General features: G+C 47.6%; 1 protein-coding gene across 1 annotated transcript in view; it reads left to right on the forward strand.

Annotated features, from left to right (window-relative positions):
- LAPTM5 (lysosomal protein transmembrane 5) overlaps nt 1-18,193 on the forward strand; it is a 28,729-nt gene extending 10,536 nt beyond the window's left edge. Inside the window, exons 2-8 of the mRNA XM_054395388.1 lie at nt 663-756; nt 7,581-7,657; nt 8,675-8,803; nt 9,279-9,404; nt 11,225-11,320; nt 15,942-16,034; nt 17,447-18,193. Of these exons, the coding sequence (XP_054251363.1) occupies nt 663-756; nt 7,581-7,657; nt 8,675-8,803; nt 9,279-9,404; nt 11,225-11,320; nt 15,942-16,034; nt 17,447-17,521 (690 nt within the window). The 3' untranslated portion in view covers nt 17,522-18,193. The remainder of the gene's footprint in view (nt 1-662; nt 757-7,580; nt 7,658-8,674; nt 8,804-9,278; nt 9,405-11,224; nt 11,321-15,941; nt 16,035-17,446) is intronic.
- Nucleotides 18,194-18,623: the final 430 nt, after the last annotated feature.

Consider the following 18,623-nt stretch of genomic DNA (forward strand, 5'->3'; position numbering starts at 1 on the left):
TTTTTTTTCCACTACAGATCATCACTGTTTGGATGCAGCAGTTCAGCACCACAGCTCTAGCCCTCTCTCCAGCTCAGGATGGAATCAGCCCTGGAGCCTGGGGGTTGCTAGTTCAGTTCAGAAACTTGAAGAAGAAAAATCATTATGGTTCAATGTGAGAAAAGGGCACATTTGGAGGTTTGTTTTCTCAAAAACATGAGAGAAGGAACTGATTTTTTTGACAAGGAAGACGTATAACCAGGCCTGCAGAGAAATCTTTATTCCTTGTGTGTTTCTCTTCACTCTTTCAAATACCATTGTTACATTTAGCTCAATTGCAGAGCAAAATGCAATTTCAAAATACAAAGCCAGGGCTCTGTGGCTCAAAAAAAAAAAAAAAACAAAACACTGCAGTGGAACTCATTAACTTTGTCATTTCTCCATCCTCCTTCAGAAGCCAGCAGAAGAATAAAAAGCCAGTTTAAACCCAAACCATTAAGAAACTGGTAACTTTTGCTTCCATATTTCCTTGCACAGGATTTTAAACCCTTCAGGACTGTCTCAGGTGGAGACCCATCCTGCAGTTAGGGCTGTGGCCATTGCATGCTGCCTGGAAGCAGATCAGTTGAGAGGAAGCTGGCCCAGGGCCCCCTGAATTGTGCCTTTTCTGTTTGTTCTCCCAGGTTATGAGTATCCTGCTGCTGATTGAGTACTCCCTGGAGGTGGCAGGTGGGAAAGGCTTTTGCAAAGACCTGGACAAGGATTACTACAGAATTGGTAAGTCACTGGAATGCTGGAAGACCAGCAAAGGTCTGGGGGGTTGAGATGGATCCCAAGGTCTTGCATTGGTCCCCAGAGAAACTGATATTCAGAGCAGATGGGCCCAAAGCTCAGACCCAGAGACAATGCAGGCTCTAAAGGTTTGGATTTGGGGTTAGGCTATTGCTGATTTGGTTTTTTGGAGACCAGTGTGGAGCCCACAGAAGTTGTTTTTATGTCACTGAATGAGGCCCTCAGCCCAGGCTCTCCACTACCTCACGCTCCTTCAGCCTTCCCATTCCCTCTGCAATTCCCTTTGCATTAACCTGGCAGTTCTCTTCCCTTTCACCAGCTGTAGCTCATCTCAGCCTCACACTCCCTGCTGACATCTTTCACATGTAGGCCATTTTCTAGGGAAGGACTGAAGTGTCTGACCAGCTCCTCTATGGACCTAGTCCAGTGACCCTGGGGACTGGGGGGAAATCACAGACCCCACACTGCATCCCATGAGCATGTGGGCTACCTGATATTGCCACCAACACCCTGCCTTCTATGCCATGGACCCTGCCTTCTCTCCAGGGGTCTCCTAGCTCACAGGTGAAGGCAATCCAGAAAGCCACACCATCTTATGCCCCTTTCCCCTGTCCCTTTGACCCCCATCCCCAGAATTTCCCAACCCTTGGTGGTTTTGGCAGAACATTGTCTGGAAGAAGCAGCCAGTCTGTTTCCTAGCCCACAAACATCACATTCATTGTGGCTGATTGAATTCCTACAGCCTGAGCTTGGAAGGACCCAGCTTAGCTTTCAGAGACCTGGCAGAGATCTCATGGTGGGGTGTGATTTAAAAGAAAAGAACTCCCCAAACGTCAAATATTACTTAACCAGACAACTTCTGCATGAAGCTCTTTGGAAGCAACAACAGCAGGGTGCTTTTCCCTTCTCCTAGTCACTTTCCAGTCTAAAACCACAAGCTGAACTAACCCAGCTCTGCTATGTGCAGAGGGATGGAAACCAGGCTCCCACTCCCTGTGCTGCCTCTCCTGATGGAGGAGGCTCACTCAGAGAACAATGCAACTCACAGCAGCATGGACTTGCCTGTTTCCTGCTTTCCCAGTGTGTCCTTCCCCCAGGCACAGATTGATCCATGGAAGTGGAGGGAGAAGAAACCAAGTGCAGCAGATTCCTGCACATCCCAAACTCCCTTGATGGTCATGAAGGTCTTTTCCAAGCACAGCAGTTCTCAAATTGTCTGCAGGGTAGGAGCCAGAGACAGTGGAAAGCACCAAAGCAGGCACAGGCCCTGTCTGGGTGAAGTCATTGTTAACAGCTGGCTTTTAGGGGTCACCACTGTGATCCACCAAGGAAAGGCATCAACAGTGAGCAGAAAATAGGAATTTGGGTGAGTCTTGCTAAAAGGACACCAAGCAAAGTCTGCTGGCATGGTTCACAGCTTTCACATGGGGCATTGACTCCAGATGAGTCCAGGCTGGGTGGTTGGAGGCTATTTTGCTTAACCTCCAACACAGAGGTTCCTCTGCAGCTGTCACTCAACTCAACACCCAATGTGCATCATGACTGCTTTGGAAAGTGCTCTCTGCAGAGCTTTCCCAATAGGGCAACATGGAATGCACCAAACCCCCTCTGAATCCCAGCTGTTTTCAGGCTGGCTGGGATCAGCACAACACAGGTAATGCAGAATTCCAGTTTGAATTGTACAGATGAAAAGCGAAGAACAGGATGGAAGAGTGACCCTGAGGTCTTCTTCCCTTCCCTTTTGGGGGGTTTGTGGTTGTTTTTGTTGTGTTGTCTTGTCTTGTTTGGTTTTGATTCATTTGGTTGGTTTTGATTTGTTTGGTTTAGTTTTGATTTGTTTGGTTTGGTTTTGATTGGTTTGGTTTGATTTTGATTGGTTTGGTTTTGATTCGTTTTGTTTGGTTTTGATTAATTTTGTTTGGTTTTGATTCATTTGGGTTTGATTTGTTTGGGTTTGATTTTTTTGGCTTGGTTTTGATTTTGATTTGGTTTTGATTTGTTTGGTTTTGATTGGTTTGGGTTTGATTCATTTGGTTTGGTTTTGATTGGTTTGGTTTTGATTCGTTTTGTTTGGTTTTAATTGGTTTGGTTTTGATTCATTTGGTTAGGTTTTGATTGATTTGGTTTTGATTTGTTTGGTTTGGTTTTGATTAATTTTGTTTGGTTTTGATTTGTTTGGTTTTGATTCATTTGGTGTGGTTTTGATTCATTTGGTTTTGATTGGTTTGGCTTTGATTTGTTTGGGTTTGATTCATTTGGTTTGCTTTGATTGGTTTGCTTCGCTTTTGATTAATTTTCTTGGGCTGGATTGGGTTTTGTTGTGTCTCATTGTATTTTGTTTTGATGTCCCTTAGCTCAGACAGGGACAATAGAGGGAAATATTTCTTTTTTTTTTTTTTCCTGATGGTTTAGAATGCTGTGATCTGAGCTGCTGAAAACTGAATGTGATGTTTGGAGATCAGAACACCTCCCCACAGTTATGAATTTGCAAATACTGACACAGGCTGCCCAGGGAGGAGGTTGAATCCCCATCCCTGGAGGTGTTTCAAAGAGGCAGAGATGTGGTGCTGAGGGCCATGGTTTGGCTCCAGACTTGGTAGAGTTAGAGAATGGTTGGACTTGATGATCTGAAAGTTTTTTTCCAACCCAAATGACTCCATAATTGAATGATTCTATGTAAAAATGACAGCTGGTTTTCATCCCTTTTTGCAGAAAGATCATCCAAGACCAAGCATTTTTACTTTTCTTCACATACCTAAGTAAAATATTCTTGCAAGACAAAGAAACAAAGCCTTGAGACAGGGTTTTGTTGGGTTTTTTTCAGCTCATTTCCATATGAATCTATTCTATGATTTCAAAGCAAGTCCTGCACTCCTTGCAAATGAATAGGGTTTTCTTTAAGAATAGAACCATTCCGAGTGAAATTGTCCTCGTTTTTACCAGCCCCCACTTCCCCCCATCCCCTTCCCACACAATGGGAGGTCTTCCCCCTCCCCCTCCTTCTTCCACTGCCTCCTACACTAGAAGGAACGTTTTATAATGAAATCTCCAGCACTTCCACTTGGCTTCTCTTCCCAAGCATTTCAAAGGGCTCTGCTTGGGAGATTGTGTTTTCTGATCCTGGCTGGAATAAACACAGTGCAGCTTTTCTATTTTCAGCAGCTATCAAGGCAGCAACTTGCTGCAGCAGAGCAACACAGAAAGTTCAATTTGACTTCAGGACCCAGATGGAAGAGTTGGAGGACAATCTGGGGAGAGGTTCTGCCCATGCCCTCAGCATCTGCTGGTCTATTTTGTAGATCCTGCCAGCTTAAAGCACATCTCAAAATATGTAATGCTAAAGCTCTAGTCTTGGCCCAAGAATATAAACAAGGTTTAGGGGGAGATGCTTCTCACATGATGCAGTAGGGGAAAAAATACCCAGATAGGAGTTCTTTGAAAGAAAGCAGAACTCCCTCAAGATTTCATAGAATCAAAGAACTATTTTGGTTGGAAACGTCCTCTAAGATCACCCAGTCCAATCTTCAACCCAATACCCGCATGGCCATCAAACCCTGTCCCCAGATGCCATGGCCACACCTTTCTTGAACCCCTCCAGGGATGGGGACCTCACCATCTTCCTGGGCAGCCTCTTCCAACCCCTGACCACTCTTGCAGCAAAGAAATTTTTCCTACTCTCCAACCTAACCCTCTCCTGGCACAGTTTCAGGCCATTTCTTCTCATCCTATCACTCATTTTATTGAAGTCAAATCTCCAATTTCTGGCATCAAACACGTTGGTCCTAAACCACCCCTGGCACAGAGATGACACTGAACAAGCAGCAGGCAGCCAGTGTCTGGAAAGTCGTTTTCTCTTGATTTTTCTCCTGTTTCCCCACCCCTTTGTGTCTGTAGGGTTGTGGCTTTTGGTTTCTTTGTCATTTGCTTCTTTGTGTTCCTTTGTTTTGGTTGTTTGATTGGGGTTTGGGTTTTTTTTTTTGATCTAGGTTCCCCTTGGAAAATTCACCTGGGTTCTGCCAGCAATTAGCCCACAGAGGCAACAAGTTGCCCAATTAATTAGTGAGCCTGGGAGAGCTGGAGCATGACAGCATGTAGAAAGAGATGGGAAAACACAGCTGTCTTGAATCTAAGGCCGCACAGTGCTGAAGAGAGGAGAGAATTCCTCTCCAGGGCAAGCTTCTGATGGTTGGATCTGGGAGGCAAAGCAGGGAAATGGCTTCAGGCAGTGCTGGGTTCAGTGCTGTTGGGGCTGCCTCCTGCAGAGGCTGGCCTGGTATTTGCTGAGCTCTAGGTTTGTTTTGAGTTTATGCTGTCCTCAGGTTCATCTTTGGTTCTTGGTGCACCTGATCACAGCCTGGTCTCTGCTTTCCTGCTTCTGAGAGGTGACCTTAGAATCATAGAATCATAGAATCAGTCAGGGTTGGAAGGGACCACAAGGATCATCTAGTTCCAACCCCCTGCCATGGCCAGGGACACCTCACACTACAGCAGGCTGGCCAGAGCCTCATCCAGCCTGGCTGCAAACACCTCCAGGGATGGGGCTCCAACCACCTCCCTGGACAACCCATTCCAGGCTCTCACCACTCTCATGGGGAAGAACTTCTTCCTCACTTGCAGCCTGAATATCCCCACTTCCAGCTTTATTCCATTCCCCCTAGTCCTATCACTACCTGCCCTGAAGCTCAGGCTCTTCCCATGACCCTTGTGAGCTGCTGTGCTGTCAGCAGCCTCTTCTGCAGGGAGGCTCTTTCTCCATTGTCCTCTCTGGGTTTGCTGGATTGGGGCTTTTTTTTTTTTTTTTCCTATATTATTTCCTAAAACTTCATCCTCTTCTGTGTTTCATTTCTCTTTACTTGGTGGTAAACAGAGCCTGCATTTCCTGGTATCATCAGGTCATGAGTGAAAGCTGTTTGCTTGGTTTATGCCCCCAAAATTCACTTCTGATGTAGGTTAGGGAGGTGTTGGATACTTTTGTTCACTCCCTTTAGGTCTTGAGTGTCTGACACCTCCGTGTGCAGCAGCAGCTCCTGTGGTGCCGCTCCCTCTCTTGAGATAAGCTATTTTTGCTTCTTTGAGGGATGCAGCCTCCTCAAAGGGTTTTCCCCTTTGAGCCTGAGCCTCAGAAAGGACGAGACTTCTCATTCTTAGGCAAGAAAGTGATGGTCAGAGCTCCTTTTCAGACTAAAGGTTTCTCATCAGCAAATCTCCTTTCTAGAGGAGACTCACTTGAGTTGCTAATTCTTGACAAGACAGTATGGGAAGCTAAAAAAATCCTTCGTATAAGGCATGGAAATGAAATAAAGTGCACTCTCTGCTAGCAGAGTCAGGAAGTTAGGAGTGCTGCTGCTGGTGCCAGCAGAATCGTTTTGGCTGGAAAAGCCCTTGAGGACCATCCAGTCCAACCATTAACCCAACACCAGCATGGCCAGTAAACTGTGCCCCAGAGAGACACTCCTACATGTTTTCTGAACACCTCCAGGGATGAGGACTCCACCACCTCCCTGGGCAGCCTGTTCCAATGCCTGACCACTCTTGCAGGAAGGAATTTGTTCCTAATATCCAGTCTGGGTGACATGTAGACATGGGGACATGGTTCAGTGGGGATGGTGGTGTTGAGTTGACAGTTGGACTTGACGGTCTTTGAGGTTTTTTCCAAACAAAATGCCTGACCACACTTGAAGAAAAGAAATTTTTCCTAATGTCCAACTTAAACCTCCCCTGGTGCAGCTTGAGGCTGTTTCTTCTTGCCCCATCACTTGCCACCTGGAAGAAGAAGCCAACCCCCACCTGGCTCCATCCACCTTCAAAACAGATTAAAAAAAATGGTTGTAAGGAAGGGAAAAGAGGGCTGGTTACCTTCCAGCTGCATGGCATTCATTCACAGGATCACACAATGATAGGGGTTGGAAGGGACCACTGGAGATCATCCAGTCCAAGCCCACTGCCAGAGCAGGATCACCCAGGGCAGGTTGCACAGAATGGTGTCCAGGCGGGTTTTGAATGACTCCAGAAATGGAGGCTCCACCACCTCTCTGAGCAGCCTGGTCCAGTGCTCCACCAGCCTCAACATGAAGTTACTCCTCGTGTTTAGATGGAACTTCCTATGTTCAAGTTCACAATAACACAGTGCCACAGTACCACAGTACGTTTCAGGTTGGAAGGGACCTCCAGAGATCATCAGGTCCAACCCCCCTGCCAGAGCAGCATCACCCAGGGCAGGGCACACAGGAAAGCAGCCAGGTGGGGTTGGGAAGTCTCCAGAGAAGAAGACTCCACAACCTCTCTGGGTAGCCTGCTCCAGGGCTCTGTCACCCTCACACCAAAGAAGTTTCTCCTCATGTTGAGGTGAAACCTTCTATGTTCAAGTTGGTATCTATTGTTCCTTGGCTTATTACTGTGCACCTCTGAAAAAAAAGATTGGGCCCTGGCACTGGACACCCACCCCTCAGCTATTGATAGACATTGATCAGATCCCCTCTCAGCCTTCTCTTCTCCACACTAAACAGCCCCAGGGCTCTCAGTTTCCCTTCACAGGGGAGATGCTGAAGTCCCCTAAGCATCCTCCTGGCTCTCCCTAGGACTCTCTCCAGCAGGTCTCTGTCTCTCTTGAAGAGCCCAAAACTGGACACAGGATTGCAGCTGTGGTCTCAGCAGTTTGTGCTCATTACCTCTTGCCCTCTCACTGGGCACCACATACACAATTCCTCCTGCCAGAGTATCACTCCTGAACTCCCCCTTGGAGGGATGATTGAGCTGAGACGTCAGGCTCCAGCTTCCAGCACTGTGGTAACTTCTTTATTTCCTTGTAGCTGATGTCATCACCAGTTTCCTGTTGATCCTCATGCTCTTTGCCATCAGCTTCAACCTCCTCCTTGGTGTGATGAAGGTATGTTCTGCACAAGTGACAATTAGCTGCTGGCTGAGGCCTCTCTGAGTTTGGAGGCATTAGAAGAGGGGACTAGAGGATGGCAGTGAAAATGCTGAGCTGTGCTAACAGCAGCAGATAAATCTCTCTGCTCTCTCACAGGGTGGGAGGAAGACATCTGGTTTGCAGTCTTGGGCTCATCTGCAAGGCTGCTCACTGCCAGGTTTACCAAACCTGGGTGGCATTTCCATCAAGGCTATTTTTGGCTGCAGGAATGGAAATGAGGCACTTAGTGCCATGGTTTAGTTGATTAGATGGTGTTGGGTGATAGGATGGACTTGATGATCTGGAAGGTCTTTTCCAACCTGGTTAATTCTGTGATTTTGTGAAATGTTATAATCTTGAAATGTTGTTTTACTGCCTCTTTTCCTTCCTCGTTTGCAAGTCAGATACTGGAGGGCGGAGGACACTGCAACTCCCCTATTACACTGGGGCTTCATTTCCTGTTGCAGGAGAAGAAAGGAGCAGGCATTGGTGTGGGAACTCAGCTTTCTCTGTGGTGGTAAACTCTGGGGACAGCTGAATGACAGCTCTGATGGCATCAAGTGTCAATGGCACAGTGAGAATTCAGAGAAACTTTCCAAGGGGGTGAGAAAAAAAAAAATCACAAAATCATAGAATGTTAGGGTTGGAAGGGACCTCTGGAGATCATTGAGCAGGGTCACTCAGGGCAGGGCACACAGGAACACATCCAGATGGGTTTTAAAAGCCTCCAGAGAAGGAGACTCCACAACCTCTCTGGGCAGCCTGCTCCAGGCCTCCAGCAGTCTCACACCAAAGAAGTTTCTCCTCAAGTTGAGGTGGAACTTCCTGGGATCCAGTTTGTATTGATGCCCTTCATTATGTGGAATGAGATGCTGATATTCCAGGGAAGTCTTTATTCTTGGAGCACCTTAACAGACCTCATTTCAGGTGCTGATAGCTGGTCTCCTTCTCCCCTTCAGAAGAGCAGTAAGTGGCAATGCTTTTCTTTTGCAGAAGAGGGAACGTCTCCTGATCCCTTTCCTTGCTCTGCAAGTCATGGACTTCCTCCTCAGCCTCCTGACAATGTTCAGCTCCTACATACAAGTCCCAACAATCATTTCTGTGTCCTCCCTGAGCCATGTGGTAGGTAACAGCTCACTTCTGGGGTGGCCTCCTCTGCTCTCTATGAAATGGAGACCAATGTCTAGTGGAGGAATAAAGGATCACTACCTTGGGCCATGGTTCTTCATGGCAAGGTGGTTGGGGACTGGTGGCAGGTGACACTGTTCAGTTTCCTGTGCCTGGGAATCTCCCTGTTGACTTTTATTTTCCATCTCATGGCTTTGGAGAGGTCCCTTTGGGTGTGCCCCTGCAAGGAAGGGTTTGCTGGAGATAAGCTAAGAGTCACTGCTCCAGCTGGAGGAGGTTCTTCTGTGGGGCTTGGATCAATCAGCCCAGCAAGAGGGTTTGCTCCTCTTTTTGGCTGGTGTAAGTGAACTAAACCACTGAGGTTCTCAGTGTGAACAGGCCAGAGGTCCTGTGGAAAACATGGGAAACCTGTGCAGGTGCCACAATCTTGTAGCATTGACCAAACACTTGTTCCTTGCCCTTCTGGCAGCAGGGACACTCAAAGATCCCATTCCTGGCTCTGCAGCTGCTGGACTTCTGCCTGAGTATTCTGACTCTCTGCAGCTCTTGTGTGGAGGTCCCTACCTATTTCAGCCTCAAGTCTTCAGACAGCATGGTAGGTGATTCACAGGTGGCATTGGGCTGGAAGGGACCCTCAAAGGTCATCTTGTCCAACCCCCTTGCAGGCAGCAGGGATACCCCCAGCTAGAGCAGGCTGCCCAGGGCCACAGCAAGTCTGATCTTGGAGGTCTTCAGGGATGGAGCCTCCACCACCTCCCTGGGCAGCCTGTTCCAGTGTCTCCCCAGCCTCACTGTGCAGAACTTCCTCCTGATGTCCAACCTAACTCTGCCCTGCTCCAGTTTCAGACCATTGCTCCTTATCCTATCCCCACAGCCCCTTCTGAACAGTCCCTCCCCAGCCTTCCTGTAGGTCCCCTTCAGATACTGAAATGCTACTCTAAGGTCTCCCTGGAGCCTTCTCTTCTCCAGGCTGAACAATCCCAGCTCCTTCTCATGCCTTTGGGGTGTTTAGTGTGCCTGGGTTTGGAGATCATTCTGAACCTTTAGGGAATTAGTGTATCCTGAATCTTCTGCTCCAACTTCAGTCATCTAAGCATTAAACATCTAATCAAAGCTGGGTGTTCCTACAGAGGTGGAGAGAACACATCCTCAGGATGGATGTGCTCCACAGCCCACCTAAGCCCCATACCCATCCCACCTTCAGGATGGGCTCAACCCCTCTGGAGATGCCTATCTGCCTGGGATGGAAGAGCAGCCCAGAGAGCCACTTTGGATAGTTTGTTAATGTCAAAGTCTGGCTGGTAGAGGTGCTCTGATCATCTTTGTGACCTTCTCTGGACCATCTCCATCAGCTCCATGCCTCTCTTGTATTGAGGGCTCCATGACTGGACACAGCCCTGCACATGAGGTCTCCCCAGAGCAGAGCAGAGTGGCACAATCAGCTCTCTTGACCGGCTGGTCACACTCCTTTTAATACAGCCCAGGGTGCAATTTGAGCAAGCTCAGCTGATTTTTTTCAGCCTAGGAAGTGGCTGTTAACACAGAGTACACTTTCTCTGACCCCTGTGGTACACCCAAAGCTGCTCTGTGAGGACAAAAGAGGATTTTCCACACCTTCCCACCAACATGATGCTCTTGACTGGCAGCTTGCTTCTGCATGTGTTTCTTCCCAGTACTCCTTGGGTTTGTTGTTTTTGTTTTTTTTCTTGTAAGAGTCTGATGGATGCAAATTGTATAGCAAAATGATTTGGATGGAGCGTTCCTGCACACATTGAAAATGCATCAACTTTTCATCTTTATTAAACAGTCACACTTTTAGTCCTCATTTAAATAGTCCTCTGAAAATCTTTGCCAAAGGAGTGTAAAGAGTAGGAAGGGAGGGGGAGGGGGGTGGAAATTCCCTGTGCTCATTCTGATGAGGAAAGAAAGGTGCTGGTCTTGTCCCATGGTTTTGAGAAGCAGGATGAGAAACCTGTTGGGATCTCCACCACTTTGTGTGACCCTGGTTAGAAGGATCAAGTGTTTGTAGCTGAGACCCTCTCCCTCTTTTCCTCTTTTTATGGCTGAGACCCTCTCCCTCTTTTCTTTTCATGGCTGAGACCCTCTCCCTCTTTTCCTCTTTCTATGGCTGAGACCCTCTCCCTCTTTTCCTCTTTTTGTGGCTGATACCCTCTCCCTCTTTTTATGGCTGAGACCCTCTCCCTCTTTTCTTTTCATGGTTGAGACCCTCTCCCTCTTTTCCTCTTTTTATGGCTGAGACCCTCTCCCTCTTTTCCTCTTTTCATGGCTGAAACCTTCTCCCTCTTTTCCTCTTTTCATGGTTGAGACCCTCTCCCTCTTTTCATGGCTGAGACCCTCTCCCTCTTTTCCTCTTTTTATGGCTGAGACCCTCTCCCTCTTTTCTTCTTTTCACAGAGCTTTTTGCCAACCCTGGAGAAGTTACCCACAGAGGAATATGCCAAAGTGATGGTCACCTTCACCATTGCATTCATTGCTGTCCTCTTCCTGAAGGTAAATGACTGCAGGGTCTGGGGAGGCTGAAAAGAAGCTTTCTAGCCTGGAGAAAAGGTGGAAGTGGTTTTACTTCTCTCTCAAATCTCCAGGGCACTGGAAAGCCTCACTGGGCTCTCCTTGGGCATAACAGGAGCTATGTCTGAGGCAGGTCTCCTGTTCAAATCCCTGGGTTTGTGCTTCTGCAGGTGTGAATTGTAAAGCAAAAAATCTCTCTTGCCTCCAGAACCTCTCACTGCCCATTTAGAAGGCTAAGATGTTTGAAACAAACAGAGGAAACTCTCCTGTGCTTGTGTGCCAAAATAGATGCAGTCATAAAGCAGCAGGTGAGATCTTCCACTCAGACTGCTGGGAGTGGAGCTGTGCACACTGATACCCTGACATTTAATTAAAACCCCTGAGCTTCTCAAATCCTGCTTACAGCTCAGAAACCTCCACCATGAGGTGCTTTCTATTCTTCTTGCTTCAGTGGATCAGAGGACAGGTTTTTCACTGAGGGGTTTCAGACCAGCTAAGAAAACCTGATTTTTTTTTTTTCCAGGTACTTGAGCAGATTCTGTCACAGTGAAAAAAAAAAAAAAAAAAAGTGCTACTTCTGTTGGAAAGCACTTTTGCTTCAGACCCTTCCCAGGTGCCCAGACAAGCCAGTGTGGAGTGAAATTTGATCTTTGTGTGATTGCACTGCAGACTTGGCCACAACATATCTTTGAATACCTGCATAAACTGAGCAATAGGAATGGAGATAACCCTGAAACCCAGCTGAAATGGGGAGATTCAGATGGGATGTTAGGAAGAAATTGTTCCCCATGAGGGTGGCGAGACCCTGGAAGAGGTTGCCCAGGGAGGTAGTGGAAGCCTCATCCCTGGAGGTTTTTACAGCCAGGCTGTGAGCAACCTGCTGTAGGGTGAGGGGTTGGAACTCCTGACCCTTGAGGTCCCTTCCAACCCTGACAATCTCACCAGCCTGGCAAATTGGTTGATTTGAACGTTGCACAGGGTTAGCTACCAGACTGCAATGACTTCTTGTGCTGGAGTTTTGTAGAAGCAGGGATTTGGGGGGAAGGGGGAAGAGGATAAATAAATAAGTAAAGCAATGAGCAGGCAGAAGTGTTCCTTGGTCTGCTAAACTCCTCCAAACAAGTCACTGGGAACCACCCCCATCCTTTAAGCTTAGTGACAATCCTTAGTGACAATCCCTCCCCTCCTCCCTGGGCAGCAAAATCATTTTCATGAGAGACTTTGTCCCAAGTGACAAAGACCTACTGAGGAACGTGGCAGCAACAGGAAAGATTTCAGACCTGAAAAGACCATTTAGCCAATTTAGGGCACATCACTTTTAATTCACTGAATGCCTGCACCAAGGTACCATCTAAATGTGTTGGACTAGCTCAGGATCTTTCTGCACAATTTGCCTTGCTCAACGACCCATCACAAGCATTTCATTGCTCCTAAGCTGCAATGTTTCTGTGTATCTGGTGCTGTTTGCCTGCCAGCTTGCAATTACTGTCCCCGAATAGTTGTCTGCTTCCCACACCACAGCATCACTCAGCCAAAGAGTGGTTTGTCAGATGGAGATGGGGCACCTGCTCCACTAAACACCTCTGCCAGTGACCTCATAGGAGACCTGCAAAACATTGCTCATCCTTACAGCAGGGAAGAGCTCTCTGACAATGCTAGGGGGATAGACACAATGTTCCTGTCTCTCCTTTCTCTCATTTAACGCCACCCTTTGCAGGGAACATAGAATTACAGAATCATAGAACTGTCAGGGTTGGAAGGGAGCTCAAGGATCATCCAGTTCCAACCCCCCTGCCATGGGCAGGGACACCTCACACCACAGCAGGTTGCTCACAGCCACATCCAGCCTGGCTGCAAAACCCTCCAGGGATGAGGCTTCCACCACCTCCCTGGGCAACCTGTTCCAGTGTCTCACCACCCTCATGGGGAAGAATTTCTTCCTAATATCCATCCTGAATCTCCCCATTTCTATTTTTGCTCCATTCCCCCCAGTCCTGTCATTCCCTGTCCTGCTGCAATGTGCAAGTCTCTCTGTGCAGCTTTCCAGCTGCTCACCAGCGTGGTCACTACTACATTTCCTTGTAGAGCCCCAGTGATGAGACCATCAGCTGCTCAAGTCTAAGCTCCTTGGAGTCAAGTCTAAGTTCTTTCAAAGGGCAGAGTGAGTGAAGGGGTGGTGCTTACCCAGCACCCCCAGAGCAGGCTCCCCTGCTGGTTTGTGTATCCACAAGCAATCTTTATCTCACCTCAGCCATCCCCCTCCACCAGCATGATGATAAGAATGCAGGAGCCAAGGGGAGTAAAACATTTCTGATGGGAAATGAGAGGAGGGCTTTAACATAATTACTGCAGAAGCAGCTCACTTCCTGACCTCTAGGACAAGCTTCTCACCCACTTACTATGTCAAGAGCTGCCAGAGGAGTTTTTCCTCTACAGTTCAGTGTGGACAAGGGTATCCTACAGTGACTTCTGAGTTAGCCAGCAACAGGATGATCCTAAGGTCCCTGCCTGCCTCTACATTATCTGTGGGTACTTACACACTCACCTCAAGTCTGCTACTGCTTGCACCACAGGATCACAGTCTCAGTCTCACAGTATATCAGAGGTTGGAAGGGACCTCCTGAGATCATCCAGTCCAACCCCCTGCCAGAGCAGCATCACCCAGGGGAGTCTGCACAGGAACACATCCAGATGGGTCTGGAAAGTCTCCAGAGAAGGAGACTCCACAACCCCCCTGGGCAGCCTGCTCCAGGGCTCTGTCACCCTCACTGTAAAGAAGTTTCTCCTCATGTTGAGCTGAAATCTTCTATGTTCTAGTTTGAAACTGTAGTTCCTTGTCTTATCACTGTGAAGCATCAAAAAGATCTTGGCCCCTTCCACTTGCCCCCCACCCCTCAGCTATTGATAGACATTGATCAGATCCCTCTCAGCCTTCTCTTCTCCAGACTAAACAGCCTCAGGGCTCTCAGTCTCTCTTCACGGGGCGAGATGCTCAAGTCCCCTAATCAGTCCTGACTGAAAGCAGCTTCACCAGTCCTAACTGAAGGCAATCATTGAATTTGGTATAGAAACTGTGAACAAAAACCAAACCTCTTCCATAACCAAAACAAAGAAAGAGTCTTTTGCTGTATGATTTTCATTTACTTTATTTTTTAGATCTCTTTCTCAGATGAGTAAGTTTGTACAGTTTATATGATGGCTTCAATGCCTTGCATGTTCTCTCCTTGTCTGAAGAAGCTTTTGGAAGGGGGAAGGTTTCTTGCAGTATTCCCTAAGGGTGGTCAAAGTTTGGATTTATCTCCTCATCTCTGGAAGCTTGCTTGAGAGACTGATACTTCATTGAGCTCAGATACTTCATTCCTTGTTCTCCTTCTTTGTCTTGGCTTTGTGTCAAGGCAAACAGCCCTCATTGTTCTAGCAAATCCTAAGCTAGATGGCTCCTTCTCAGGGCATACAACTCCCAATGTTCCTTTGGAAATGTTAACTGTTTTTGAAGGAGGCTTTTCTGCCAATAAAAACAAGAGGCACACGACTTGGCCTGGCTCTGCAGAGCAGGGAAAATATTTATTTAATATGGTATGTTTCACAGCCTTGGCTTATTTTCTTCTGCCACAATCCATCAATTGCTCCATTTTCCTCAGCAAGGCTCCCTTGATTGCGTCTTCTACCTCAGGGAGGTGCAAGGTGGACTTCTCAGAAGAGAGTAGCTCCTGCAAGTATGGGATTGGGTTGGATTTTGGGGAGGGACTTTCTAGGGTGTCAGGGAGTGATAGGATTAGGGGGAATGGAGCAAAACTAGAAATGGGTAGATTCAGATTGGATGTTAGGAAGAAATTCTTCCCTATGAGGGTGGTGAGACACTGGCACAGGTTGCCCATGGAGGTGGTGGAAGCCTCATCCCTGGAGGGTTTTGCAGCCAGGCTGGAGGTGGCTGTGAGCAACCTGCTGTGGTGTGAGGTGTCCCTGCCCATGGCAGTGGGGTTGGAACTGGATGATCCTTGACATCCCTTCCAACCCTGACAAATTCTATCATTCCATGATTCCATGATTCTATGATTCTGGGAGTCTATGATTCCATGATTCTATGATTCCATGATTCCATGATTCTATGATTCTGGGATTCTATGATTCCATGATTCTGGTATTCTATGATTTTGTGATTCCATGATTCCATGATTGTTTGATCCCATGATTCTATGATTTTGGTAGCTGAGATGAACTTTCAGGTCAGTTCTAGTTGACAAGAGAGTCTTGCATCTCTCAGAGGTGACTGTTGTGCCCCAGCTGCTTTTCTGAGATGTGCTGGCTTTGGAGCTTGCTCAGAACCATACCATGGAGGACACCCTCTCCTTTCCCACCTGGTGCCATTGTGCTCTCAGAGGTCCTGCTTGCATTTAAAGGTATTGCTGGTCCTACTGAACAGATGGAATCTGCACAGAGGGAATTCTTACTTCTCTGGTGGAGGACCAAGAGAGGCTGACCCAGTCTCATAATCTCTACCTCCAGAGAAGAGAGCAGGACAATGGCAGGCTGGTGGCCAAATGGAAGTGCTCTTGTTGGCTTGCAATGTAGTGGAAGACTTCACTCTCCCTCTCCTTTCCAGGCCTATATGTTCAAGTGTGTCCTGAGCTGCTTTAAGTATATTAAAGCCAGCAAGAGAGAGGAGGTGAAAGTCGACCCACAAGCAGTTGAAAAGGTGAGTAAAAACTGCTTCAGGTTTACATCATGAGAAGGCAAAGTTTAGACTGATGAGGTGCAGGAGGGTCTTAACTTTTGGGGTTTCTTTTGATGGTCTGAGAGATAGTTTAATCCTTCAGAAGTGCATTAACAGCTACAGATAATCAATATCCAATTATGTTACAGTCCTTTAACTTTATGTAAAGCCTGGAGAAAAGAAGGCTCCGGGGAGACCTTAGAGCAGCCTTCCAGTAGTTGAAGTAGGCTACAGGAGAGCTGGGGAGGGACTTTATCCAAAGGCTTGGAGTGACAGGACAAGGGGCAATGGCTTCCATCTGGAAGAAGCTGGATTTAGATGAGACATTAGGAAGAAATTCTTCCTCATGAGGGTGGAGAGACACTGGAACAAGTTGCTCAGAGAAGTTGTGGAGGCTCTAAGCCTCAGAATCACAGGATGCTAGGGGTTAGAAGAGACCTCCAGAGACCATCCTCTGCCTCCATCCAGGTCCAACCTCCCTGCCAAAGCAGGGTCACCTAGGGCAGGCTCCACAGGAACATACCCAAGTTGGCTTTGAAGGTCTCCAGAGAAGGAACCAGGTTGAATGGGGCCTTGAGCAACCTGGTCTGGTACAAGATGTCCTTGCCCAAGGCAAGGGAGTTGAAACTGGATGATATTTAAGGTCCTTTCCAACTCAAACTATTCTATGTCTCTACTTCTGCATAAAATATTTCAAAACCAATGGAACCTGCAGGGAACCTGAAATTCAGGCTCCAGGCACATCACTTCTGTTCTCTGATCCAGAGATGTATTTTTAATTTGAGCTGAACTTTGGTTTCTGAGGAATGATAGAGCTACCCTTGTTAAAATGAAGGTGGCCTTCACCTTTCAGTGGGTCAGTGTCTGAGAGATTTGGTGCATTGCACTTCACCTTAACAGCTTGCTGACTACTGAGTATCAGTGTCCCTCCCTAGGTGATCTCTTTGGAGAGTAGCATCCAGCTGCTCTGACACAATGGAAAGATACTGAAGCCCTTCCAAAACCAAAAGATGCTCTACAGATGGATGAGAAGTAAAGAGGAGGATTACAGAATGCTAAGTGTAGGCATTTGTCTCCTTGAAAGCTGGCAGCTATGCTGAGCCTTGTCTTGCCAGCAGCCTGTGCCCTGCTGTGCCTGCCTCACGGCCCTCTGCAATGATCTGAGCTTGGGCAATGAGGCTTCTTTTCTGGCCATTAAAGAGCCTTGGTCCATTTGTTGCAGCCATGCTTTGGGAGGAGGAGGTGCTGCTGACCTCTAACTCTCCTGGATTTCTGTGCTTTATGTCTTACAGCCCATGTGGGTCTTCTACCCTGCTTTGAGCTAGGTGGAAATACACCCAAGATCAAACCCTTTGTGAGATCCCCAGAGCACAACTAATGGTCTTCTCTTTCAGGCTGTGCTGCCATCATATGAGGAAGCCTTAGAGTTGCCTTCCAAGGAATCCCCACCGCCCTATGTAACAATCTAAGCTCCCTTCATGGTGAGAAGACATCTGCATTGCTGTTGGTGCCTCTTACCCCTGCTGCCAGATAGCCAGCCTCACTGAGAAGTCCTTATCATGCTTATTTCAACCCAGCCCACCTTATGAGCCTACAAAGAGTGGTGGGGAACCACTGGAGTTGGTGCCTTGTTCTACACTGGCACTTTTGGCTTGGTGCTACCAAGCTGCAGTGCTGATTTTCATCAGCTTGGCACCAGGCACTGCAGAGGTTCCCACCACTGGCCTCTGCCATCTGGCTGATGTGAAGTGTAGGCACTGGCCTGAAGCCCTTGTCAGGCTTGCTTTCTGCCAGCAAGATGCTGTTCCTCATCTGTCTCACATCTAACTCACCAGCTGAGACATTCGGGAAGTGGAATGTGGGGGGAAAGGGCAAGAACCTTTCTGCTGAGACAGTCCAATGCTGAAGCTCTGCCAACCAGCACCTTTGACCAGGACCCTATGGGAAAGGGATCAGCAAAAGAGTGAAGATTTCAGATGGCTATGATGCAGACTTCATCCTGTCTGCTTCTGATGATGATTGATAGTGCGCACAGCGTGCTGGGACTGTCACTGTACTGCTCTGCCATGTCATGCCTGAGTGTCTGTACTTTGGGTTTTGTGCTTTTAGTGTGATTTGAAAGAGGAGTTTCAAATAAATAATAGGAGAAAAAAAAAAAGAAGAAAAGTCATGAACATGTTAATGGCTTCAATACTTTGCTGTCTGATTTCTGAATGATGCTGTCCTGGCTGTCCCAAATATGCTGCAAGGAAGCAATAGAATCAGTCACAGAATAGTGGGTGTTGGAAAGGACTTCTGGAGATCACCCAGCCCAATCCCCCTGCCAGAGCAGGATCACCCGGGGCAGGCCACACAGGAACACAGCCAGACTGGTTTTGAAAGCCTCCAGAGAAGGAGACTCCACAACCTCTCTGGGCAACCTGTTCCAGGGCTCCAGCACCCTCACACCAAAGAACTTTCTCCTCAAGTTGAGGTGGAACCTCCTGGGTTCCAGTTTATGTCTGTTGCCCCTGATCCTATCACTGGAAAGGGCCTGGCCCCTTCTTCTTGACCCCCACTCTTCAGGTATTT

Source organism: Indicator indicator, chromosome 33, assembly GCF_027791375.1.
Source record: "Indicator indicator isolate 239-I01 chromosome 33, UM_Iind_1.1, whole genome shotgun sequence".
NCBI classification, from domain to species: domain Eukaryota; kingdom Metazoa; phylum Chordata; class Aves; order Piciformes; family Indicatoridae; genus Indicator; species Indicator indicator.